Here is a 22,116-nt window from a genome sequence, read left to right as displayed (position 1 = left end):
CCAGCAGCCTTTCTCCACTCCTCTGCCATATACAGCCAGCCTATCTCCCACGCCCCCTCAGCCATACGCCATGTCCCAGTTCGCACCCCCCCGGGTCCCACCTGAGACGATAGATTACATCTTTACGGAGCTACATCGACTACGGGATCATACCGTAGCACAAGATCAGCTTATTCAGAGCATGCGCCAGGAGATCACTCACCTCCGTCAGGAGGTTGTCTCTCTCACTGCTACAGTCACAGCGGCCCCGCGCACTACACCAGAGGTGGAGGAGCGGATCGCTACCATCCAGACTGCTATTGCAGAGACTACCAGATGGGTGGACATTGCGAGACGGGCACCCAAAGCAACAGTCTCAGCCACCATCGCCGAGCAGGAACAGAGGGCCAATAAGGCTCTCAACATCCGAGTACGTGGTATCCCCTGCACAGATTCACTCACCCCCTCAGCGGACGCGACTGCTTTCGTGACCTCTACCCTCGGCCTCGCCGAGCATGGAATCGAGCATGCATGGCGCACAGGACGGGACCCCACGCGCCCACAGCCACTCATCATCCGATTCAGGGATACTCAGGCTCGACTTGCAGCACTCAGGCAGCGTGCTACACTACGGGACCACCCTACTATCTTCATGGATGAGGATCTCACACCTATGCAGGTGGAAGAGCGGCGCACCCTGCTTCAGCAGCGAGATGTAGCCCGTCAGGAGGGGAAGTGGGCTGTCGTCCGAGATGGCCGCCTATTAGTTGGCCCCCGCCGCCGAGCCCCACCAGGTACTCCAAACACAGTGGCAGACTCCCCCCCCAAATAGGGAGACATGGTCTATGAGATTCAGACTCAGCACACAGTACCCTTGGCATGCACCATATGGAACTGTAATGGTACCCTATGGTCTGACCCTGGGAACTTCTCAGAGTCATACACTGGACGCGACATCGTTTTCTATACAAAGACACATCAGAGCCCCGAGCGCCCTCTCCCCTCGATCAGTGGCTATCCCTGGGAGTCAGTATTCCGTGAGGAGACCAGATATACTGGGGGGGTCCGAGGATCAGGCGGAGTTGCAGTACTCTTTCGTTCAGCGCTCACGAGCTTGATATCCGTGGTTAGATGGGATGTCCATGCTCGTTACCTATGGCTCCGATTTCGACGCCCCTCCACACGCGACCTCTTTACTGCAGTCTGCTACTTTCCTCCTGAGACGTCACATTTCACACGGATGCTACGTGAGGATACGGGGGTATCCCCCTATCTAGATCTCTACTCAGACATTGTGGAGTTCTCCAGACGCGGAGAGGTCCTCCTAGTTGGGGATTTCAACGCAAGGACAGGTGCACATCAGACATCACTTCTGGACTTCCACTCAGATCCGGTCCTATTACCTGAGATGGACATAGAGGACTCGGGCTTCCCCCGCTCCTCGACTGACAGTCGCGCTCCCGTTACTACGTATGGGCAGGCTCTTTTGGACCTTGGACGTATACATGATTTGGTCATCTACAATGGACTAGACCAGTGGCCTACCTCCTCTGGTTTCACATGTTTCCCACATGGCGGAGGAGCCAGTGTCGTCGACTACATTCTGGGATCTCCTGCTTTAGCCCCATAGATCACTGACTTCCGCACTGCACCCTTACCCCCAGGAGCCGACCACACTTACCTGTTCTTTCATATCCTTGCACCCCGAGCCCCTCCCAGCCACACCCCGCACTACACTACCTATCATGATATACACTTTGATCATAACCTCTCACCTGATTACTCAGCCCACCTAGCCTCCCTCCTCAGACACATAGACACCATACCCTCTCTCGATCACCGAGCCACCCTTATCACCCACTCCCTTCACAATTATCACCCACTCCCTTCACAATGCAGCCCGCCACATTTTTCCTTCCACTACTCGGTCCACCCGCCCTCCACCCGTTGGCTCCACCCCTTGCAATAGCTGGTATGATGACGAGTGTAAAGCATTACGTCGCACACTCCGACTCACGACCCAGCGAAACGCTAGGCCCAACCCACATCTCACCAGGGATTATCGTCGACTAGTCCATCGCAAGAAGCTAGCCTTCCTGCGCCAGAATGAGGATACGCTATTGAACATTCTGTTTAGTAGCAACTCCAAGGATTTCTGGAGGAAATTCCCAGAACGCCGATCCCCCTCCCCCCTCACAGACACTTCCCTCTGGCACTCCTACGCACGTACACTCTATGATATCCCTGATCAGCCTCCTCCCGACCTCTCAGCCACCCCCCGCCCCACTTCTTGCACCCTCTTCACAACCCAGGGAGTCACTCACGCAGCGCTTAAGCTTCACAACGGCCGAGCTAAGGATCATGAGGGCCTATGCACAGAGTTTGTTGCCTATGGCATCAAAACTCTAGCCCCCATCCTGGCAACGCTATTCAATGAAGCTATCTACCACGGGTTCCCCAGAGCTTGGACCCTGAACACTATCACACCCATCCACAAAGCAGGAGATCCCATGGATCCAGGGAATTACAGGACCATCATGATTGGACATGTTATGTCCAAGATCTATGCATCAGTGTTAGATGGCGAGGTCACTGCTCGCGCAGAGGTACAGGGGCTCAGGGCATCCGGACAGGCCGGCTTCAGGGCGGATCACTCGACTTACGATCACATTTTTACACTTAGAGGGATCATTGAGGAGGCCAGACACAGGAGACAGAGAGTATATTGTTGCTTTGTGGATTTCCGCAAGGCATTCGACACTGTTTCCCGCGCCCGACTCGTCAGACGCCTGCAGGAGTTAGGCTACGACTCGGTGGTTATCTGGGCAATAGTAGCTCTCTATGAGCGGGTGACGGGCCAGGTCAAGATTGGCACCAGCTGGACCCCAGAGATCACGAGCACTATCGGAGTCAAACAAGGATGTCCCTTGTCACCGACTCTATTTGGCCTCTACATCGACGAGCTCGAGACCACCATCAGGACACTCGGAGGTGCAGGCTGCTCTCTTGCGGAGGCTGTCATCCAGATTCTCCTATACGCAGACGATGTAGTACTACTATCCTCTTCTGCTACTGGTCTTCAGCGACACCTGGATGGACTTTAGGTCTTCTGTGATACACATGACTTGAAGGTCAACCTTGGGAAAACCAAGGCGATGATCTTCAACACTTCCAGACCCGCTATGCACCGAGAGCAGTTCCTCTTCGCCGGCGACCCTGTTGAGATAGTTGACTCTTACACATACTTGGGCGTTGTCTTCTCAGGCCCGATCTTCACGATGCGCCCGGCCATGCAGGCCAGGATCAGCCAGGGCTACGCCGCTCTTGCCAGGCTGGATCGACAGTGCTACCACTCCCACTGTTGGGGTAAAGGCACATTGCCAACCCTTCATTAAAGATAGGACACCTATGACTGTCTTAAGACAGTCATAGGGTAAACCTAATCCTAATAAAACAAATGAGTTTGTGGTGTGGCTCATCACTTCACACCCGCACACCTTGAGTCTTCTCTCTCTCTCACTCTCACCCTCTTGCTCTCATTTCCCCCTTGAACCCTTTCAACTGGTATCAGAGCAAGGTTTCCCTTCTACCCTTGACCAGCCACCTTTTCCCTTCTACCCCTCGACCTCTACATAGCCAGCGCCGTACGAACGTACGTCGTCCGTACAGCCGTACGGACGGACTTCGAGCGGCACGGATCTGATCAGGGCGCAAGCGAGGGCATCGAGCGTGGACACGGGAGCAGCTCGGGCGCAGGCGCGGGCTGTGGCGCGGGCACGGGAGCAGCTCGGGCGCGGGCATGGGCTGTACAGCAGCAGGGCGGCGCTGCGTCACACCAGCAGCTGCTACAGCTGCATAGCAGCTCTCGGCCGTCATACGGACGCCCGTCGTACGGACTGCCGTACAGTCGTACGGACTGCCGTACAGTCGTACAGACGACGCCGCCGTACCTGCAGGGAACTACAACAAGGCAAAATTTTTGAAATTTTTTTTTTCCCTTTTCTGGGATTCCGTACACTGCGCAGGTACAGTAAGTACAGCAGGTGCAGATTGTTTTTTGTTTGGGGAAGAAAGAGAGGTGAAAGCGCATTCTGCTCTTCATTCCTCTTGATTCAGGGTCATTTTTCAGTTCACAAAACTATGTTATCTTGACAGTACAGCAAGTACTTTCATTCATCTCGTGCTTGAGGTGAAGAGAACCACAGTGTGTGGTTGATTGCACAGCTATTTTGTTCTAGGAAGGTAATGCCTTGATTTTGCAAGAGGACATATGCTTTTACTGGGTTTGAATCTCAGTTCACAGGTGAGCAGATTATAGGGCTTTTGCCCGGAAGGTGATGCATTGTATGCCTTGAGGCAGTGTGGTGCCAGAGAGCACACATTTGTCTTGATTTCCGCAGTGTCGAGGTGACATTTTCTTGCAGGTCACATTTCTTGTGCCACACTCAAAGAACCTCAGTTGAGCCACGCTTGGCCAAGGCGCATCGAGTTTACTCGGTCCCTAACTGTCCATCGTTGACAGTGCTCAAAAGGTTCCTCATTGAGTGTTTGTACGTTGGGATCTGTGTATGTCATTTCTACACAGGGCAGTATATGCATTACATTGGTGGATGATTTTGTCAGAGAGATTTTCATATTGCGTGCTACCTCAGTGTTGAGGTGTTCTCCACTTGATTCAGGTGTCAGATCAAGGGGCTTTTGCCCAGACTTTGTTTGATAGCACTTGGGTTACCGACAGAGATCTTCAGATGCATTTTCTTCCCTTGGTATAAGGGTGATTGCTTGGAATTTATCCCATTTTCTGTTGCAGGTTGTGTGACAGGCTGAAGTGTCATTTTTTTTTGGGTGTTTGCCAAGTGGTTTATGCATATTAACTCAATGCAATACCTCATCTGAGGTGGGAGAAGTGATCAGTACAGTCAGTACATCAGGGTTTACAGCAGTGTTTGTGCTTTGTCAGATGATTATGCACTGTTAAGCACTTGTTGAGCAGCTGCAGCAGTCTGAAATTACTGTTTTTTATGCCTCTTTGAGCACGGTACAGTGTGTCAGAAGGTACAGTATTTGCAGGGTCATTTACTGTTTTGCTGCAGATTTTCCTGACAATAAAAAACAGCACCATTGAGAGTGCTTCTGGCTCTTGAATAGAGCAGGTTTTTTCTGAGAAATCAGAATTTTTTATTCAGTCCTTTTTTTTTACTTCCAGGGAGTCAGGTACTTTCCTTATCTGATATGGCAAGTGATTCTTCAATTCTGAACATAAAGAAACTGGAAGGAGCACACAACTATGCATTATGGGCAGAACAGTGCTTGAATGTACTTCTGTTAAAGAAGATTGCTAAGCCCATAAGGGTGAAGGGTGTCAAGCCATCTGACATGGCAGCTGATGACTGGGAAGAGCTTGATTTGTCTGCAAGGGCAGCTATCATGCTCACTATTTCAGACACTCTTGTGTTCAATGTTCAGGCTGAAAAGACCTCTTATGGTCTATGGCAAAGACTAGAAGAATTGTATGCCCAAAAGAGCTCAGCCAGTAAGGTTTATTGGCTGAAGAAGCTGGTTGATCTTCGCATGAAGGAAGGTACAGCTATGACCTCACACTTGAGTGAGTTCAATGCCATCTTTACACGGCTGATTGCACAGGGGTTGAATCTTGATGAGGAGTTCAAGGCTACTTTCTTGTTGTGTACCCTCCCTGGACATATTCATGCTTGATGGTGTCCGCCATGTGCCGCAAATCAAGAAAAATCTGATTAGCACTGGCTTATTGGATGACAGTGGTTACCACACCACATTTGGGGATTCCAAATGGGTGATTACTGATGGCCAGACTGTAGTGGCTGAGGGTTTTAAGAGTGATACCTTGTACCCTCTTTATGTTTCCAGTGTGGGTAATCATGTTGTTGCCATAACCGAGCTGCCAAAGGTTTCATTGTGGCATAGCCGGTTGGGACACATGTCTGTTAAAGGAATGCAAGAACTGTCACGTTTGGGTTATCTGCCGCCTCTTTCTTTTTCAGATTTGCCTACTTGTGATCATTGTATATTTGGCAAGCATTCTGTGACTCCTCATAAGAGGAGAACTCCCCAGAATAGAGCACCACTTGATCTAGTGCACACTGATTTGTGTGAGATGCCACAGTTGTCACTAGGGGGTGCAAAATATTTTATTACTTTCATTGATGATGCCACACGCAAAGTGTGGGTCTATTTCTTGAAGCATAAGAGCGATGCCTTAGATGCTTTCAAGAAGTTTGTCGCTCAGGTTGAGAATCGGACAGGTCGTAGGCTGAAATGCCTCAGATCCGATAATGGGGGTGAGTATGTGTCACATGCTTTTGTTCAGTTTTGCGAAGCTAAGGGCATCAAACAGGAACTCACAGCCCCTCATAATGCATCTCAAAATGGTGCAAGTGAGCGGATGAATCGAACTATTCAGGAGAAGGTTCGATGTATGTTGTCTTATGCTGCATTACCCCATGGCTTTTGGGCAGAAGCCGTGCAAACAGCAGTTCACATTATTAACAGGTCGCCAAACAAGGCTTTGGAGTTAAAAGTGCCAGAGGAGGTGTGGTCTGGCAAGCCACCTTCATATAAGCACTTACGTGTATTTGGCTGCGAGTGCTTTGCTCATGTACGCAAAGAACAGCGCACCAAACTGGATCCAAAGTCTATCAGATGCATCTTTATGGGTTATGGTGACGAAGGTGAAATGGGGTACAGGTTATGGGATCCTGCTAAACGGAAGATTATACGCAGCAATGATGTCATCTTTAAAGAGGATAGTGTACACAAGGAACCCTGCAACCTGTGGAATACAGGAGGGTTATTTATGATGATGTTGGACAGCAAAGAATGCCCATTTATATGCAGCAGCAGGCTGCTGCAGATCACCCTGTTCAAGAGGGTATACAGGCTGAAAATCAGCCAGATAATTTTGCCAATGATGCACCACTGGATATGCCAGCAGATGGGGCTGTAGAACAGCCAGATATGGTGGTACAGCCACCCGTCATGCATGAAGAACAGGCTGAACAACAGCCTAATCCGGAACATTTTGTTAGGAGGAGCACCCGTGTACAATGGCCTCCTGCCAGGTTTGTTCCAGGAGCCAATAATGTGGCTGATTTTATCATGCTGACAGATTGTGGTGAGCCTTCCAGCTTCAAGGAAGCTATGGGAAGAACAGAGAAAAAGAAGTGGGAGAAAGCCATGCAGTCAGAAATGGACTCCCTACTTCAGAATGATACATGGGACTTGGTGCAGCTACCTACAGGCAGAAAGGTTTTGCCATGCAAGTGGGTTTACAAAGTCAAAGTGGATTCAAATGCTTTACCAAGGTATAAGGCCAGATTGGTTGCCAAGGGATTTAAGCAGGAGAAGGGCATTGACTTTGATGAGATCTTTTCCCCTGTAGTCAAGATGACTACTTTGAGAGCAGTGTTAGCTCTTGTTGCTCATGACGACATGGATTTATGTCAGATGGATGTGAAGACAGCCTTTCTTCACGGAGATCTCCATGATGAGATCTATATGAGTCAGCCAGAGGGATATGCTGTTAAAGGGAAAGAGCAGCTTGTGTGTAAGCTCAAGAGGAGCTTGTATGGACTCAAGCAGGCGCCAAGAGAATGGTACAAGAAGTTTGATGCCTTCATGCAGTCCCAAGGGTATCATAGGTGTGAGACCGATCATTGCTTGTACACCAAACGGGCAAAGGATGGCAGTTTGATGCTACTCATTCTATATGTGGATGACATGCTTATTGCCAGTAAATCTCAGCATGAGATTAGTGCTTTGAAGAAACAACTGCATAAGTCTTTTGACATGAAAGACTTGGGTGATGCAAATCATATTCTTGGCATGCGGATTACTCGTGACAGGTCCAAGGGACTTTTGTTTCTGTCACAGAAAGAGTACATTGACAAAGTACTGCAGCGCTTTAAAATGGAGGGGGGGAAGTCTATTAGTACCCCGTTGCCTCCACATTTAAAACTCAGCAGTAAGGACAGCCCCAGATCAGATGATGATAAGGCTGAAATGGCCAAGGTTCCGTATGCATCTGCAGTTGGTTCTTTGATGTATGCCATGGTTGCCACTCGTCCAGATATTGCTTTTGCGGTGGGAGTCATCAGCAGGTATATGGCAAATCCAGGCAAGCGGCACTGGGAAGCAGTGAAAGGTGTCTTGAGGTATCTCAAGGGTACCAAAGACTTGTGCATATGCTATGGTAGGCAGGATGCATTGGTGCATGGTTTTACAGATTCAGACTATGCAGGGAATGCAGATAACCGGAAGTCTACTACCGGTTATATTTTCACATTTGCAGGAGGTGCTATATCATGGGTGTCTCGGTTGCAGAAATGTGTTGCACTGTCAACCACTGAAGCTGAATATGTTGCAGCCACTGAGGCCTGCAAGGAAGCAATATGGCTTACTCGGCTGGTGGGAGATTTGGGCATTACAGGAGATATGCCAGTTTTGCATTGTGATAGTCAGAGTGCTATCATGTTGGCAAAGAATCCGGTCTTTCATCAGAAGACCAAGCACATAGAAGTGAAATATCATTTCATCAGGGAGGTACTGGAAGACAAGCGACTTGAGCTTGTGAAAGTGCATATTGATGATAATCCTGCAGATTTGCTCACTAAGAGCTTGCCTACAGAGCGGTTTGCACATTGCCGCCACATCATGGGATTAGGATGAGACCATTCTTATTTTATGGTCTTGTATACAGTAACTGTATATTGCTGTAATTTTTATTCTTTTCTCCCCTTTAGGCACATTGGCCTTTAGGTGGGAGGTTGTTGGGGTAAAGGCACATTGCCAACCCTTCATTAAAGATAGGACACCTATGACTGTCTTAAGACAGTCATAGAGTAAACCTAATCCTAATAAAACAAATGAGTTTGTGGTGTGGCTCATCACTTCACACCCGCACACCTTGAGTCTTCTCTCTCTCTCACTCTCACCCTCTTGCTCTCATTTCCCCCTTGAACCCTTTCACCCACTTCCAGGACCCGTGGACCAAGTCTCTCCTTTTTTATTCTTTGGTCCACCCAGGAGGCATGTACCGTAGCCCGTGGTGGGGAGCCGACCTTTCAGACACAGAGTAGGCTCGAGTCGAGCGCCTACAGATACTGATGTTTGCTCGGATGATCCGCAGCAAACCATCGGTACCACACCAGATCATTCTAGCAGAGTTCAGCGCCTCACCCCTACAGCTTGATGCGGCTTTCCAGGCTATCACCTATCTCCACAGAGTCAAGGATTTCAGCTCCTCCGCCGACGGTCGCCTCCGCCTACCTTGGCTAACCCTATCCTCCTCTATGGCCTTATCCGTTGATGGGGACCAGCGATGCTGGTATAGTCGTCTTTCCAGTTGGTTCACCCGACTCGGCCTCGACTTAGACCGGTTGCCTTCTTTTCAGTACAGCCTTCGACGCTCCACCATCTCCCCTCTCCCCCACTGACCAAGAGGTCAACCGGCTCATTTGAGCGGATCTGCTCCAGCTCCACACCTGGCGGACATGGTTTCTTCACTCCGAGCTTCCTGTGAAGCTCGACTTCTACTGCCGACACTACCTCCAGATCTCACAGGAGGGCTTCATCACACCTCCGGGTTACACACAGCTTCATCTACCACATGCACTCCGGATCTCCCTCGGTCAGTTTAGGGTTTCATCACACCGATTACGGATTGAGAGCGGACGCGCAGAGGGTATCCCACAAGAGGGCCGCCTTTGCCCACTTTGCGACTTGCAGGAGATCGAGTCGAAGGAGCACTTTGCTTTCATATGTCCTATCTATTATGCCATTCGAGGCCGGTACCACTGCCTCTTCCGCGACGGATTCCGCCCCCTCCCACACATGCTGCAGTTCCCGGATCAGCGATGCCTAGCCGCTTTCTTACATGAGATGACTCGCCATCGAGATACCTCTCTCTGAGCACGGTGACACGAGCAACACACACAGCGTGAGGACACCCAGCGGCCCATCACTGATTTCTTCCAGTCACAGGATACCTCTCCTCAGTCTAGCCGACGACACGGACGTGAGCGAGAGCAAGAGCCACGACAGCTACGCCAGCGGACAAACTCACACATCCGGGTCCATGACATCTCGTCTCTGCTCTCTGCCCGCCCCACCGGGGTTACCGTTGCCCTCATCCACGGGGCCACCCGCCGCCCCCGACGATCGAGCTCGACTAGGCCGCGTGACGTCAGAGGCCAATCATCTATCGCAGGGTTTTTTCCGGCCTCCCATTTGACGGCCCCTCTATGATTGGTCTCTAACGATCACCACCTGCACATATATATTGTATCTCCCCCCTCTGCCCCATTTTGGTGCCCCCCCCTTCTTTTTTGTATCGTCTGGAGGTAGACACATATTTTTTGTATCGGGACTAGACACACCGTCCTTCATAACCTCTTTTTTGTAGAAATGGTTGGCTGGCCCGTTTTGAGACCGCCACCGTTATGCTCATTGTATCAGTTATCTTTAGTCTCATGGACCTTCACAGTCTCCCGAAGACTTTAATAAACTTTCTTTTTCTTTTCTCTCTCTCTCTCTCTACCTACACACACAAACACCCCCACACCTAGATGAGTCCAGGAACATATACCTAGATGAATCCACAAGAACATTCCAAACTCAACATAGTGCAGTTTCAATCTCATGATAGTCACTCATAAGATTGAAAACCATAAACTCCATCACGCGCAGGGACTAGCTACTATGACATCCCCACTAACATCATCAACGCCCAACAGCGGTGTAGACCATAGTATAAAAATATGCTCTCGCACATACAGATCCTACACACACACACATACTTGAGCATCCACTTATACAAAAGTCTTTGTACTGAGTTTCTGTCGGCACTCCGGAGCTGAAGGGTAGACTTAGCTATGACGAAGGCTAGCACTAAAGGAGAAGGCTATTCAAAAAGTAGTCCAAAATCTCTTCATTCAAGCTTACAATTGCTTGTCAAGTCTAAACGATTCCATTTTAATCTCTCCCAAATGAGCATCTAAATCTAGCAGGGCAACACACCATTTAAGATAGAAAGCATTATCGCAATACCAACAGGCCACAACATGGACGAAAACTTCACACGGTGAAATTTGCATGTCCGCTAATACGGCAGAAGCATATACCTAGATGAATCCAGGAACATTCCCAAACTCACCCTCTAAAAACACAACATAGTGCAATTTCAATCTCATGATACTCACTCATAAGATTGAAAACCATAAACTCCATCACACATAGCAGGGAGTCGGGACTAGCTACTATGACATCCCCACTGACATCATTAGCGCCCAACAATGGGTGTAGACCATAGTATAAAAATATGATCTCACACATACAAATCCACACACCCACACATACTTGAGCATTCATTTATACAAAGTCTTCGTACTGAGTTTCTATCAGCACTCCGAAGCTGAAGGGCAGACTCAGCTATGACGAAGAACATGCCCATACTTCTCTCTCTCTCTCTCACACACACACACACACACACATTCTCATATAGGAGAGTCTCACATGCACTGAGGATCGCCATTGGGCAGTTGAGAGTCTTGCCACATCAGCTGAGCATTGAGGCAGGGAGAGCTGCAGGCATACCCAGAGAATAGAGGATCTATAGACTATGTCCGATGGGGGAGGTCGAGACAGAGGATCACTTTCTATGTGTCTTCACAGTCTACTATGAGATCCGAGGGCGATATCACTGCCTCTTCCAAGAGGGACATGGTTTTGGTCCGCTTACACAGCTGATCCATTTTCCCAACCAGGTTTGTGTCAAGCTCTATCTGATTGAGACACGACGACACACAGATATATTGATGCGACAGACCAGACAGCAGCAGGAGGTGATGCCACAGGTCACCGAGATTGATCGAGCACAGACACGTGTTATAGATCATGGAGGCCGAGGGAGAGGAGCTTGATGAGATGAGAGCATCATGGATTAGCAGTGAGAGTCACTGCCACGATGCTGCCAGATGAGAGGTACACACTCCACATGTGGCACGGAGAGTGAACAGAGCACGCACGATTGAGGTTCGATTTCAACCCTTCTCAGAAGAGACTGCTAGAGACGAGGCATCACTTCACGTAGCCCATCCGATACATAGATCGAGGAGACCACACCCTCTACCGCCTCGAGAGACAGCTCGACAGACAGATATACGAGGGCTCCTCACATCACATCAGAGAGCCACCAGGGGACCTGGATATATGGAGCCTAGGCATGTACTAGGAGCGTTAGCTCTAAGCACCTGATGCTATTTTGCTATTTTGCTACTCTGCTATTTTGCTCACTAGTTTAGCACTTTAGCTTTCAGCAAGGGCCTTAGTGAGCCCTTTGCTTCAGCCCATAGCGGCTTGTATGAGTTACTTTTGGTTTTGTACATTGTCTCATAGGCCCGCAAGGCCTCCTGCAAACGTTAATACATCTCTCTCTCTCTCTCTCTCTCTCTCTCTCTCTCGCTTGCTCGTGAACCCACAAAAAATGCATGGAGACTGGGAAAGGATGACACACAGGAAAATCCATTGATCATCAAGTTAAAGCATGACAAAGGCAAGACAAGAGGTCCTCATGGACAAGGGATCCCAAACTTCATTAATGAAGATTTTACAATTATGCAAATTGAACAGCTGAAAGAGGGCATCAAGTGGGTGATGGAGGCAAGGGAAAAGGGTGAGCCATCATCTTAGAGAGGACAAAGTTTCTCCTTTCTTGCCACTTTATGAGGATATCCATAGATATGTTCAAATCACTGTTTTTTTCTTTCAACCATTTGTTTTTCCTTATTAAATCATATATGTGTTTATGGGATCAAGGACTCAATGTCCACCCTAGTTATGACTATGGGGTGAATTCTCTAAAGTTGATTAACAAAGGCTCAACTCAAGAACCATTATCACTGAAGTTGATTAAGGAGATCCAACCTAGGATCCATCAAGGTTAGGTTACAGCTTCTAGTTAAGGCACGCAGCCACGACCTAAGATGCAATCATGAGGATTGTCAGGTGGCACCAGTACACAGCTCCACCTATAAGCCTCTCCAATCGCATGAACATTGAGGTCGCAACATAGCCTAACTGGGTGCGCGGCGAATTGGGTAAGGGTTTTAGGGGCGGTGTCAATGCCTTGCAATTGATCGATCAAAACAACACAATCCATAAAGTGGCAAGGCTCTAGCTTATAGGTCCGCTTAGAGGCAACCTCACCAAGACTCGGCACTATTTTGCACATTGAATGATGAGTTCATATGCAGCTTGTGTGTTAACTTAGGTTGTGCTTTTATAAAATGAGTGCAAACAATCTAAACCTAACCCATTTTGATCCCAGGTCCTTACACTAAGTTTTAACCGTTTTTAATTTAATCAAATTTGATGTGATATGCAATTTACTCCAACAAAGTAATAAAGACTTGATCCGCAATATACCTTGCACTGAAAAGATCCGGGGGTGCCCAAGAAAGATGGCCAGATCCAGCCTTGAAAGAAGAAATCAATTTGTCCGCAGAATGCTCACTTACTATTTTTAGCCACAGGCATAGTACTTCATTTAAAATGTTATCCTTAAAGAGAAGAAGGCGCCATCAGGAATCTCTTAAACAATATCAAGTTCCGAAAAATTGACAAGGATTGATCCTCGGACATGCTAGTTTTAGCCCATGATCAATCAATGAACTTGCCAAGGATTTTTGCATTAACCGGCTTCCCTTCCAGCAAATGAAGGTGCATTGGAATAGCTTGGGTGTTGCATCGAAACTTAATTGCACTGTAAATTTCCTCTATCACTATTTTTAGTAAATAGAGTAATGAATTCGATTGGGGGCTTTTTGAATTTGAGGCTACCATGTCAAAGAGCTCAAGAAAGTGAACACTTCTTTCTAAACAAGCACTAGAAGGCGCAATTTCAAAAATACATGTTTTGAAAATCGAAGATTAAAAACCTGGAAACCTATGAAGCATTAAAGTAACCTAACAAGAAGAGGGATTAAGGAGCATTGAGCCAAATGTTCTACATTCAAATGAAGTTGGACAGATCTGGTAACAAAGCCTTTGCTATTATTCAATAGTTTCCATTGGGATTTGTTTTATACAAGAACTCTTATGGTTTTTCATGGATTATTATGGCCAAAGCGACAGAGTTTTTCAGTTCATCTGTCAGTTTTTTAATGTACAAGGAAGCACCAGATCAGTGAATAGAATTGCATATATTCTCCAATGCACAGTTCTTTCCAAAGGAACTTCCAAGTTGAGCTTTACAATACTTGGAAGAGTATCGGTATGGAGTTTATCACTTGATTTAGAAAAATTTGAGAGGATTCTCAAAGAAAGAGGATATGAAAAGATTCTAAGAAATAGTTTTATTAAGGCTAAGTATCTCTTTTATGTTGATAAAGTATGCCTTATGAAGATCTAACCCTTTTATGGCAATGCAAGAAGAATTGTGGATTGTTTTCTTGAATTTGTTTAAGGGAAACACTACTCATAAATGAGAAGTCTTTAGAGCTTGATGCGCTCAAGTATCGGTACAAGTGATCATTGGCCCAGTGTTTCCTTCTCTTATTTGGGAATCAAAGGTGGAGTTGCAGCCAAAGAAGCTGAGGGGAAAACAAAGCCCATGGAAGAAGAAGACCATCATATTACGAAACTGTTGAGGTTATTTGCAAGGAAGATGATACGAAAAGTATGGAAAAACTGATGGATTTCTATTATTAGAGTCTTATGACTGTCTTGGAACACTTTCCTTCCACCACCACCATAAATGGCAAGAGTCGAGACCTATGAAAGGCAAAGCCGTCAACTCCACTAGGAACAAGGGCATGGATTTGCCAAGAAAAAGAAAGGCCTATGGCTGCCAGTAATTTTAAACAGCACGAAACGCCTAAAAAAAGAAGGGCCTATGGCTGCCCAGTGCTCTTAAACTGCAGGAAATGCCAAAGAAAAGCACGAATCTCCGTGCGGAAAGCAAGTGTTTTCGATATAGAAAGAGGGGCGTGTGGCTGCCTAGTGCCCTGAAAGGCCAGTCGACCAAAAGGAGCAGAGAATGCGACAAGACTAATCTAAGTCAACGATCGGAAGTTGCCATATTCCAAGATCCACTTTAGGTGGAAGAGATGAAGGAGATCCTCCAACAAGAATAGACTGCATACCACACGGAGAAGAAAAGCACCCACAGGCAAGTTTATATGTAGGTACCTTGCCAAGTACCAGAACTATTAGGCAATTGATGCCAAGAAACGAGGTATCCTCAAGTTTTACAGTTGTATCAAGAATCTTTTCAGTTGAGGACAACTGATTAGAAGCCGAGGGGATGTCACCAAATTGGTACTTCTCCCAAGACAGAAAGAGGGATTATTGCATTGATGATGGTCAAAAAAGTTGACTTTGGTTAACTAGAATAAGCTGTGTTTTACTTTTGCTTTGCATTGGTAAAAGCAAACTGTGTTAATGCCCACAAGGAACTATGATTAGTCCAAGATTAGAATGCATGCATTTGGCTAACCTCTAATGGGTTGAAGTGTTGGTACTTGTTTATTTTGGTGTGTAGGACCTTGAAGGTTGCAAAAAGGCCCTAAATTCAAGGGGCAAGTGCCAAAAAGCAGGTCCCACAAGGCAAAAATTAAAAAGTGGCACCCCTACTTGTATGGAGGGCCCACTAGTGCTAGAGAGTCCATTAAAGGCACCCCAAATGGGGGAAAAAGCGCTTTAGTGATGGAGAAAAGCAGTTAAAGCTAGCCTTATGTTTAAAGTAGCCTAAAAAGCAGGTTTAGCTTTTGTAAAAGCACAAGCTAGGACGAGTGCATGAAAAAAGGGCCTAAAGGCTCCTGGATGGATGCCAAAGCATTTGGGGCCAATCGGAGTCCCTCGTGTATTGTTTTTTAGCACGGGCATTCTAGCCTCCCTTCCAGTGTGTTTGAAGTTGTTTTCTAAGTGGCTTTCATCTAAAGGAAGTGGCTGGAAATGTTATATTGTGGCTGTAATCGACATGAATACCCCATCAGCAGTAGTTCACTGCCCTTTAGCTTGCTAGAGGCCGGTTTCAATCTCCCCAATGAAAAGCGTCTCCCTCGAAGTCTAGATGCAACTGTTGAACCCCACAAAGTTTGACTCAAGAATTCCTTGCGATTATAGAGCTGAAGGATATTGGCCCTATCGTGGGATCGGATAAATGATGTTTGCTCTTTCATTTTTCCAAATTGTACCCCTCACGTAATCAACCACATCAAGCACATGACGCTGACAAAGGGTTTTGGAGCATCTAGCATTCGTCTACAACGAGGTCTCCCGAGCGTCTCCCTTGAGGTCTAGATGCAAGTGTTGAACCCTACAAAGCCAACAACCATGCGGAAGCATATCAACAAAATGCAGGCACTCTAGCAGGAGGTACTCCAAGCACGCAAGGAGATTTCCTCATAAGACATGGCCATTATGTTGTTGTCGCACCTAGTATTCAGCATTCTATTCTTCTCTCATCATCAGTGGGACGCTAGACACTCTCACTCAGAAGTAGATTGTGCCTATGGTTCTTGATTAGAAGAGCATTTCCAAAATCCTTCCCAGGGCAGAGGTGCAAAGGCATTGGTTGCCCCACATGACAAAGGGCAGAACAACAAAGGCAAGGGGAAGTGGAAATCTTCTCCATCCACAAAGAAGAAGTCCAATGCAGAGCGAGAGGCCTTGAAGGCGGAGCAAAGGTGCAATCACTGTGGCACGAAGAGCCACTGTTGGAGGCACTGTCCGCACAAGAGTCATGACAAGGGTACCGGTTACTCTGCAGTAGTTGCAACTACACCAGACTTTGTTCATATATAGAGCCTGGATGCTCCATCTTCTTTAGGAGGAGAGGGGGCTCCTCTGACCATTGACGATTTCATGAGAATGGATACTTGACAGTGATGCCTCCAGGCACATGACACCATCTCGATAGTTGTTCAAAGACCTTTGGTGGAAGTCAAGCCACATCTACATTAGAGACAATTTCACAATTCCAGTTCGAGGAGAAGGAAAGCCGAGATCGTTCCAGATGGCAAAGGTGGTAAGCATTCCTCCCAAGTAATGTCTGTTCCCTCACTCGGCTTTCATTTGCTGTCAGTTCATTAAATATGTAAACTTGGCAAAGGTGAAGAGTCTGAGGACGATTATGTGGCCATCATGGAAAATTTCATCAGCCAAGTTGTTTGGGATGGCATGGCAGATGGACCTATGAGGATCCAGACTGTGGAAAGAGCTCTCTTCTTTATGCTGCTGGTTGATGATTTTAGCAGATTCACCTGGGTGCATTTCCTGGCCCATAAGGATCTAGCTTTTACCTGGTTCTGCAAATTGTATGCCCTAGTAGAGAAGGAATCTGGGTTGCCCGTGAAAGCTCTTTGGGCTGACAAAGGAGGCGAATTATATTCCCATGCTTTTGAAAGCTGTTGTGTCAGGAAAGGCATCAGCAGGAAGCTTGCAAACACAGGGACACCTTTCGAGAATGAAGTGGTGGAGAGGAAGAACAAGACCGTGGTGGAGAATGATATAGCATCATAATCCTCCCCACTCTCTTTGGGGAGAGGCGGTGGCGACTAAGTAGTAATAATGATCTTCTAGCAATTCTTCGAAGTATTCTTTAGTATTGTTGATGTGCGAGTAAGGCACATTTCCATCTGTCTCCATTTGTATCTCTTTGCTGTAGTCTCTGCTTGCATGTCCATTGCACCTTCACAGACCCTTGCATGCTCAACCCAAATGGCCGGTGTGTACAATATCTGTCCAAATACTAGCCAATGTGTGTAAAGGGTGGACTTGAAAACCGTCCAAAGCCTCTATGTATCTGGATCTCAAATATGCCACGTTGAAATGCTTGCCAGAATCTCCCAAAAAGTATCCACCAAGGCATGTGCAGGTCTGTAAGGCGAGGCAGGAACATCATCTAGAGAGCATGACTCAACCAAATATCGTCGAGCCGAAAGAGCACACCGGCAACAGATCTGACAGGAGTAGCCCACAGGCAACATGCTGGCTGCCATGTGACAGCATGTATGACTGCATAGAAGGCATGGACTGTAGTGCTGGCAGCACCAGCAGCACAAAGAAGATTGCTGCAATTACCAGTGGAAGGACTGAAGCAGGGCAGCAGCAGCAAGGAAGGTCTGCAGCAGATCTGGGACAGCAGCTTGCAGCGCCTGCAGACAGCCACAGCAAGGACTGCCAGTCGGTAGTTTGGACCAGTAGGTCGGCCACAGAGAGGCAGACCAGCCAGCGCCTGCCATGTGCCAGGTTGGTAGACAGACAGGTCTGGTGCAGACCTGGACTGTCCAATCTGGAGACCTGGGCATTCCAGCAGAGCCCTGGAGGGGCAGCTCATTTATTCAGTTTGTGTGTCTTTGGTGGCTCTTTGGGATGCAGTTTCAAGCAGCAGGAGGTCCAGAAATCCACAGATCAGAGCCTTGGAACAGGCTGCCATCAGAGCAGCAAGGAGGCCAAGAATCGGGAAGCCTTGTACCTTATCATTGGCTGCAGATGGAAGTAGCGAGGAGGTCAAGGGTCAGAGCACAACCAATACCTCACGTTTGGTTGTCCACCACACCAGCAAGGAGGTCTGTTTGAAGGGCATCTACTCTGCCCACTAAAGCCCTTGGAGAGCATGAAGGATAACTGTGTTTTGAAGGTGCCAAGAGGAGGTAGGAGAATAGTTTTGTGTTGCCAAGGGTCCACATCTACGCAGTACATTATCTGCTTGCATGGTGGCAAACTATGCACACCTTTGTATGAGGTTTCGTCCATCTTTCAAGCAATACATATTTATTGTTTCTACTCTCATGTGTATGGTTCATTAACTGTCTGCACCGATCTATATACACTTGTGTACACAATGAGGAAAAGGAGTGAGATTTGAGTTAGCATTGTGTGATTTCTATGCAACATTTTACACAATCTTCCGCTGCGGGAGTGTTGGCTACAACAAGCATCCTCCATTTCTGTTTTCTAATAAAGACCCAGGATCCCAAGGACGCAAGAATCTGCAAAATCTGCCCCACAAGCGAGATAGAAAAAGAGCAGTGCGTGCTCGAACAATTCAAGCCCATGCACACATCAAGGGAAAAAATAGCAGCAGCACTGACAACCTAGAAACCCTCTTGGAACGACCAGCCAAACAGCTGGTCAGCTACCTAAAGGAAGTTTTGGGAACCGGGCCAGCACATCAGTTAGCTAGACAAAATACTCACAACATAGCAAGCTTTGTAAAGATTTCGTTTCAGTTTTTGAATGTAAAAGAACCACTTTTATTTAATAGTGGTTACCAGTCTCATAGATTCTGGAGGGACCCAAGTGGATTCTAATACAATCATATCATAACTCTCTCTCTCACCCCCCTAACTACCTCACCTTTTTCCATTCATCCACATGTAAGATCCCAATGCAGAGATCTACACGTGTGTTGTTCTACCACAACTCCACATATAAGGCTGATTGACTTTAAAAAATAACGCTGACATCACCTTTTCATTGTGCTCTTCAACTCTTCAAACATGCGGCGTGGTGAAAGGCAGCCCATTGCCAACCAAGGTGATATTTTGCAAGAAAAACTTGATCCATAGATGCCGTCTCCGCAATCACCCTTTCCAACCTTAGTACTCGACTGCTTCACATGATCCACAGTAAAACTCTGCAACCTTTGCAAAGCCTCTCTCTCTCCTCCAATCAATGAAGGCACAGCCACGGTCTGTGTCTCCTGCAAAATTAGCAATTTTGTCAGCTATGATGATTGAATATTCCATTATGATAACAAACTCTTGCCATCCTTGGAACTGCTGCAAGCAACACATCACTTTTGCTCAATGTCTCAGCTTTTGTGTATGCGTCAGTACAATATCAATCATTGCAGATGCAACTATTTTTTGTCCCTTCCACATTACAAATACCATATTTTCTAATACTATCACAATTGTTGTGTGACAAATATATGTATTCCCAACCCTGAGCTCCTGTATAAGACAGAACACAATTTTACTTGCCTGCCAGCTTTTTTTGCTCTTGCTGGGAAAAGACACCAATATCTGCACTGCACCCATTCTAATATTTTTGTACCAGTGTCGCTACTTCCTGTAGTATCATTAGATGTCTCTGGATTTCCCCAAAAAATCTAATAATAATAACACAGAAACTCAAGATATACAGCTAGTCATGCCTATTAACAAGTTTAAAGGCTTACATGCAGTCAAGGAAATCTTCATCTATTGTTTTGGATTTAGATGTAAACTCGTGCATTTTCTAGGTAGAGAATAATGCTTCTAAGTTCTATGTGTAGCACCAAAGCAGGTTGTTAGCTAGCAAAATCATCATAGCGGGAGATAACCAGCAAGGTACGGACAGTGCCGAATGTCTTATTATATATATCTAAGAGGAGAATGAAGCAGTATGTGAAAGATTCCACAACTGCATTCTTTCAAGAAAAGTTTCATCTAGAGTTTATCAAAACTATATTGTGTACAAAAATCTGAGACTAGAAATGGTCTCTAGATGGAGCACAATCAGGGGGTACCCGATGGATTTTCTAAATGGTCTTGATCAGAATTTCAGAGTTGGATTGAAGCCAGGACCTAATGAATAAAATCATTCCAGCCATTCGTAAGCTTGATGAGGTTTCCAGACTCTCAAGCTTAAGACGAGAGAGTCACGGCTTTACCAGTACCTAGTAGACCATTTGTGGTTGAGGCCGACGCTATTAATTTTGTGGTAGGTGTAGCTTTATTCCACGAAAACCGATTTGTAGCTTTTGAAAAGCTAGATGATAAAGTTCAAAGGCATACTTTTAAAAAAGGAATTATATGCAGTTATTCACGCATTGAAAACTTAAGACATTAATTTATGGATCCCGGTTTGTGGTATTGACTGACTTCAGGTCTATTTGTGACAGGCCTGAGCTGAGGGGGAGGAAGGCACGGTGGGCACTAATAATGCAAGACTTTGACTTGGAGATTAGATACCGAAAGGGTAGCTTGAGCAGGATTGCCAATGCTTTGAATCGTATTGGTGAGGTCAACTCTTTAATATTTTATCGAGATTGGAGCTAACCTTTCTGATTCCCAGGACCAGGACTCAAGGATATTACCATCTGTTCAGGCGGCAGGGTTATTGTTCCAAAGTGGAAAGGTTTGTGTTCCTGACGGCAGCGAGGTTAGGAGGAGGGTCCTATATCAATGTCATTATGCTCCTACTGCAGGTCATCCAAGAATTCAAAGAGCTTATGATTAGTAAACTGAAATTTTACTAGCCTAAGAGTAAGGTCGAACCATGTTGGTGGTGCCAACAATGTCAAGTAAATAAGGCGAAATGCCTAATGGTTGGAGGGACGTTGCATTCTCTACATATCCCTGCAAGTGCATGGGAGAGCATTTTCATGGACTTCATTTTGCGATTACCATGAACTCATGGTTGGGCATGATGATATTTGACTAGTGGTAGATAGGTTGAGAGCATTTTCATGGACTTCATTTTGCGATTACCATGAACTCATGGTTGGGCATGATGATATTTGACTAGTGGTAGATAGGTTGACAAAGAAGGCCAGATTTTTACCTACCAAGACAACCGTGAAGCCTATTAAACTAGCTCACCAGTATGTTGAGCAATTGTTCAAATTATATAAGTTGCCTTGTGACATAGTCAGTGACAAAGATAGGAAGTTCTCTGGGCACTTCTCGCACAAAGTGTTTCAAAAATTGGAGAATACTTTGAGAATGAGTTCCACTGATCATCCACAGCCTGATGGGTAAATTAAATAGAGAGGGTGAATCAAAACTTGGAAGATATACTTCGAGCATACATCTCCAAGAGGCCATCTAATTGGAAAAAGTATCTCCCATTGGTGAAATTTGCCCATAATAGTGCTAAGTATATAGCTACTGTAGGTCATAGTCCATTCATGCTTATGTATGGACATTGGATACCAACCCAAGTCTTTGTGGAGGTTGAATTGAAGGGTATTCAGCTTTATTGCCATATATGCAAGAGATGTTAGTGATAGCACGAGAATCTATCCAGAGTGCTCTGAAAAAATCATGGTTTTATGCTGCTAAACAATGTTTGCCCAAAGAGTTTTCTAAGGAATGTTTGTGTGTGTGTGCA

General features: G+C 46.5%; 1 protein-coding gene across 3 annotated transcripts in view; it reads right to left on the bottom strand.

Annotated features, from left to right (window-relative positions):
- Positions 1-22,116, bottom strand: part of LOC147898749 (blue-light photoreceptor PHR2-like) — a 45,689-nt gene that overhangs the window by 5,289 nt on the left and 18,284 nt on the right. For all 3 annotated transcript variants that reach the window (XM_087379466.1, XM_087379467.1, XM_087379468.1), the window contains one exon: positions 19,488-19,720. In XM_087379466.1, the coding sequence (XP_087235592.1) occupies positions 19,488-19,720 (233 nt within the window). The remainder of the gene's footprint in view (positions 1-19,487; positions 19,721-22,116) is intronic.

This window comes from Dipteris shenzhenensis, chromosome 9, assembly GCF_047967505.1.
Source record: "Dipteris shenzhenensis isolate YYH24624 ecotype China chromosome 9, Dip_SZ_1.0, whole genome shotgun sequence".
Taxonomy (NCBI): Eukaryota; Viridiplantae; Streptophyta; class Polypodiopsida; order Gleicheniales; family Dipteridaceae; genus Dipteris; species Dipteris shenzhenensis.
This window is presented reverse-complemented; position numbering and strand designations above follow the sequence as displayed.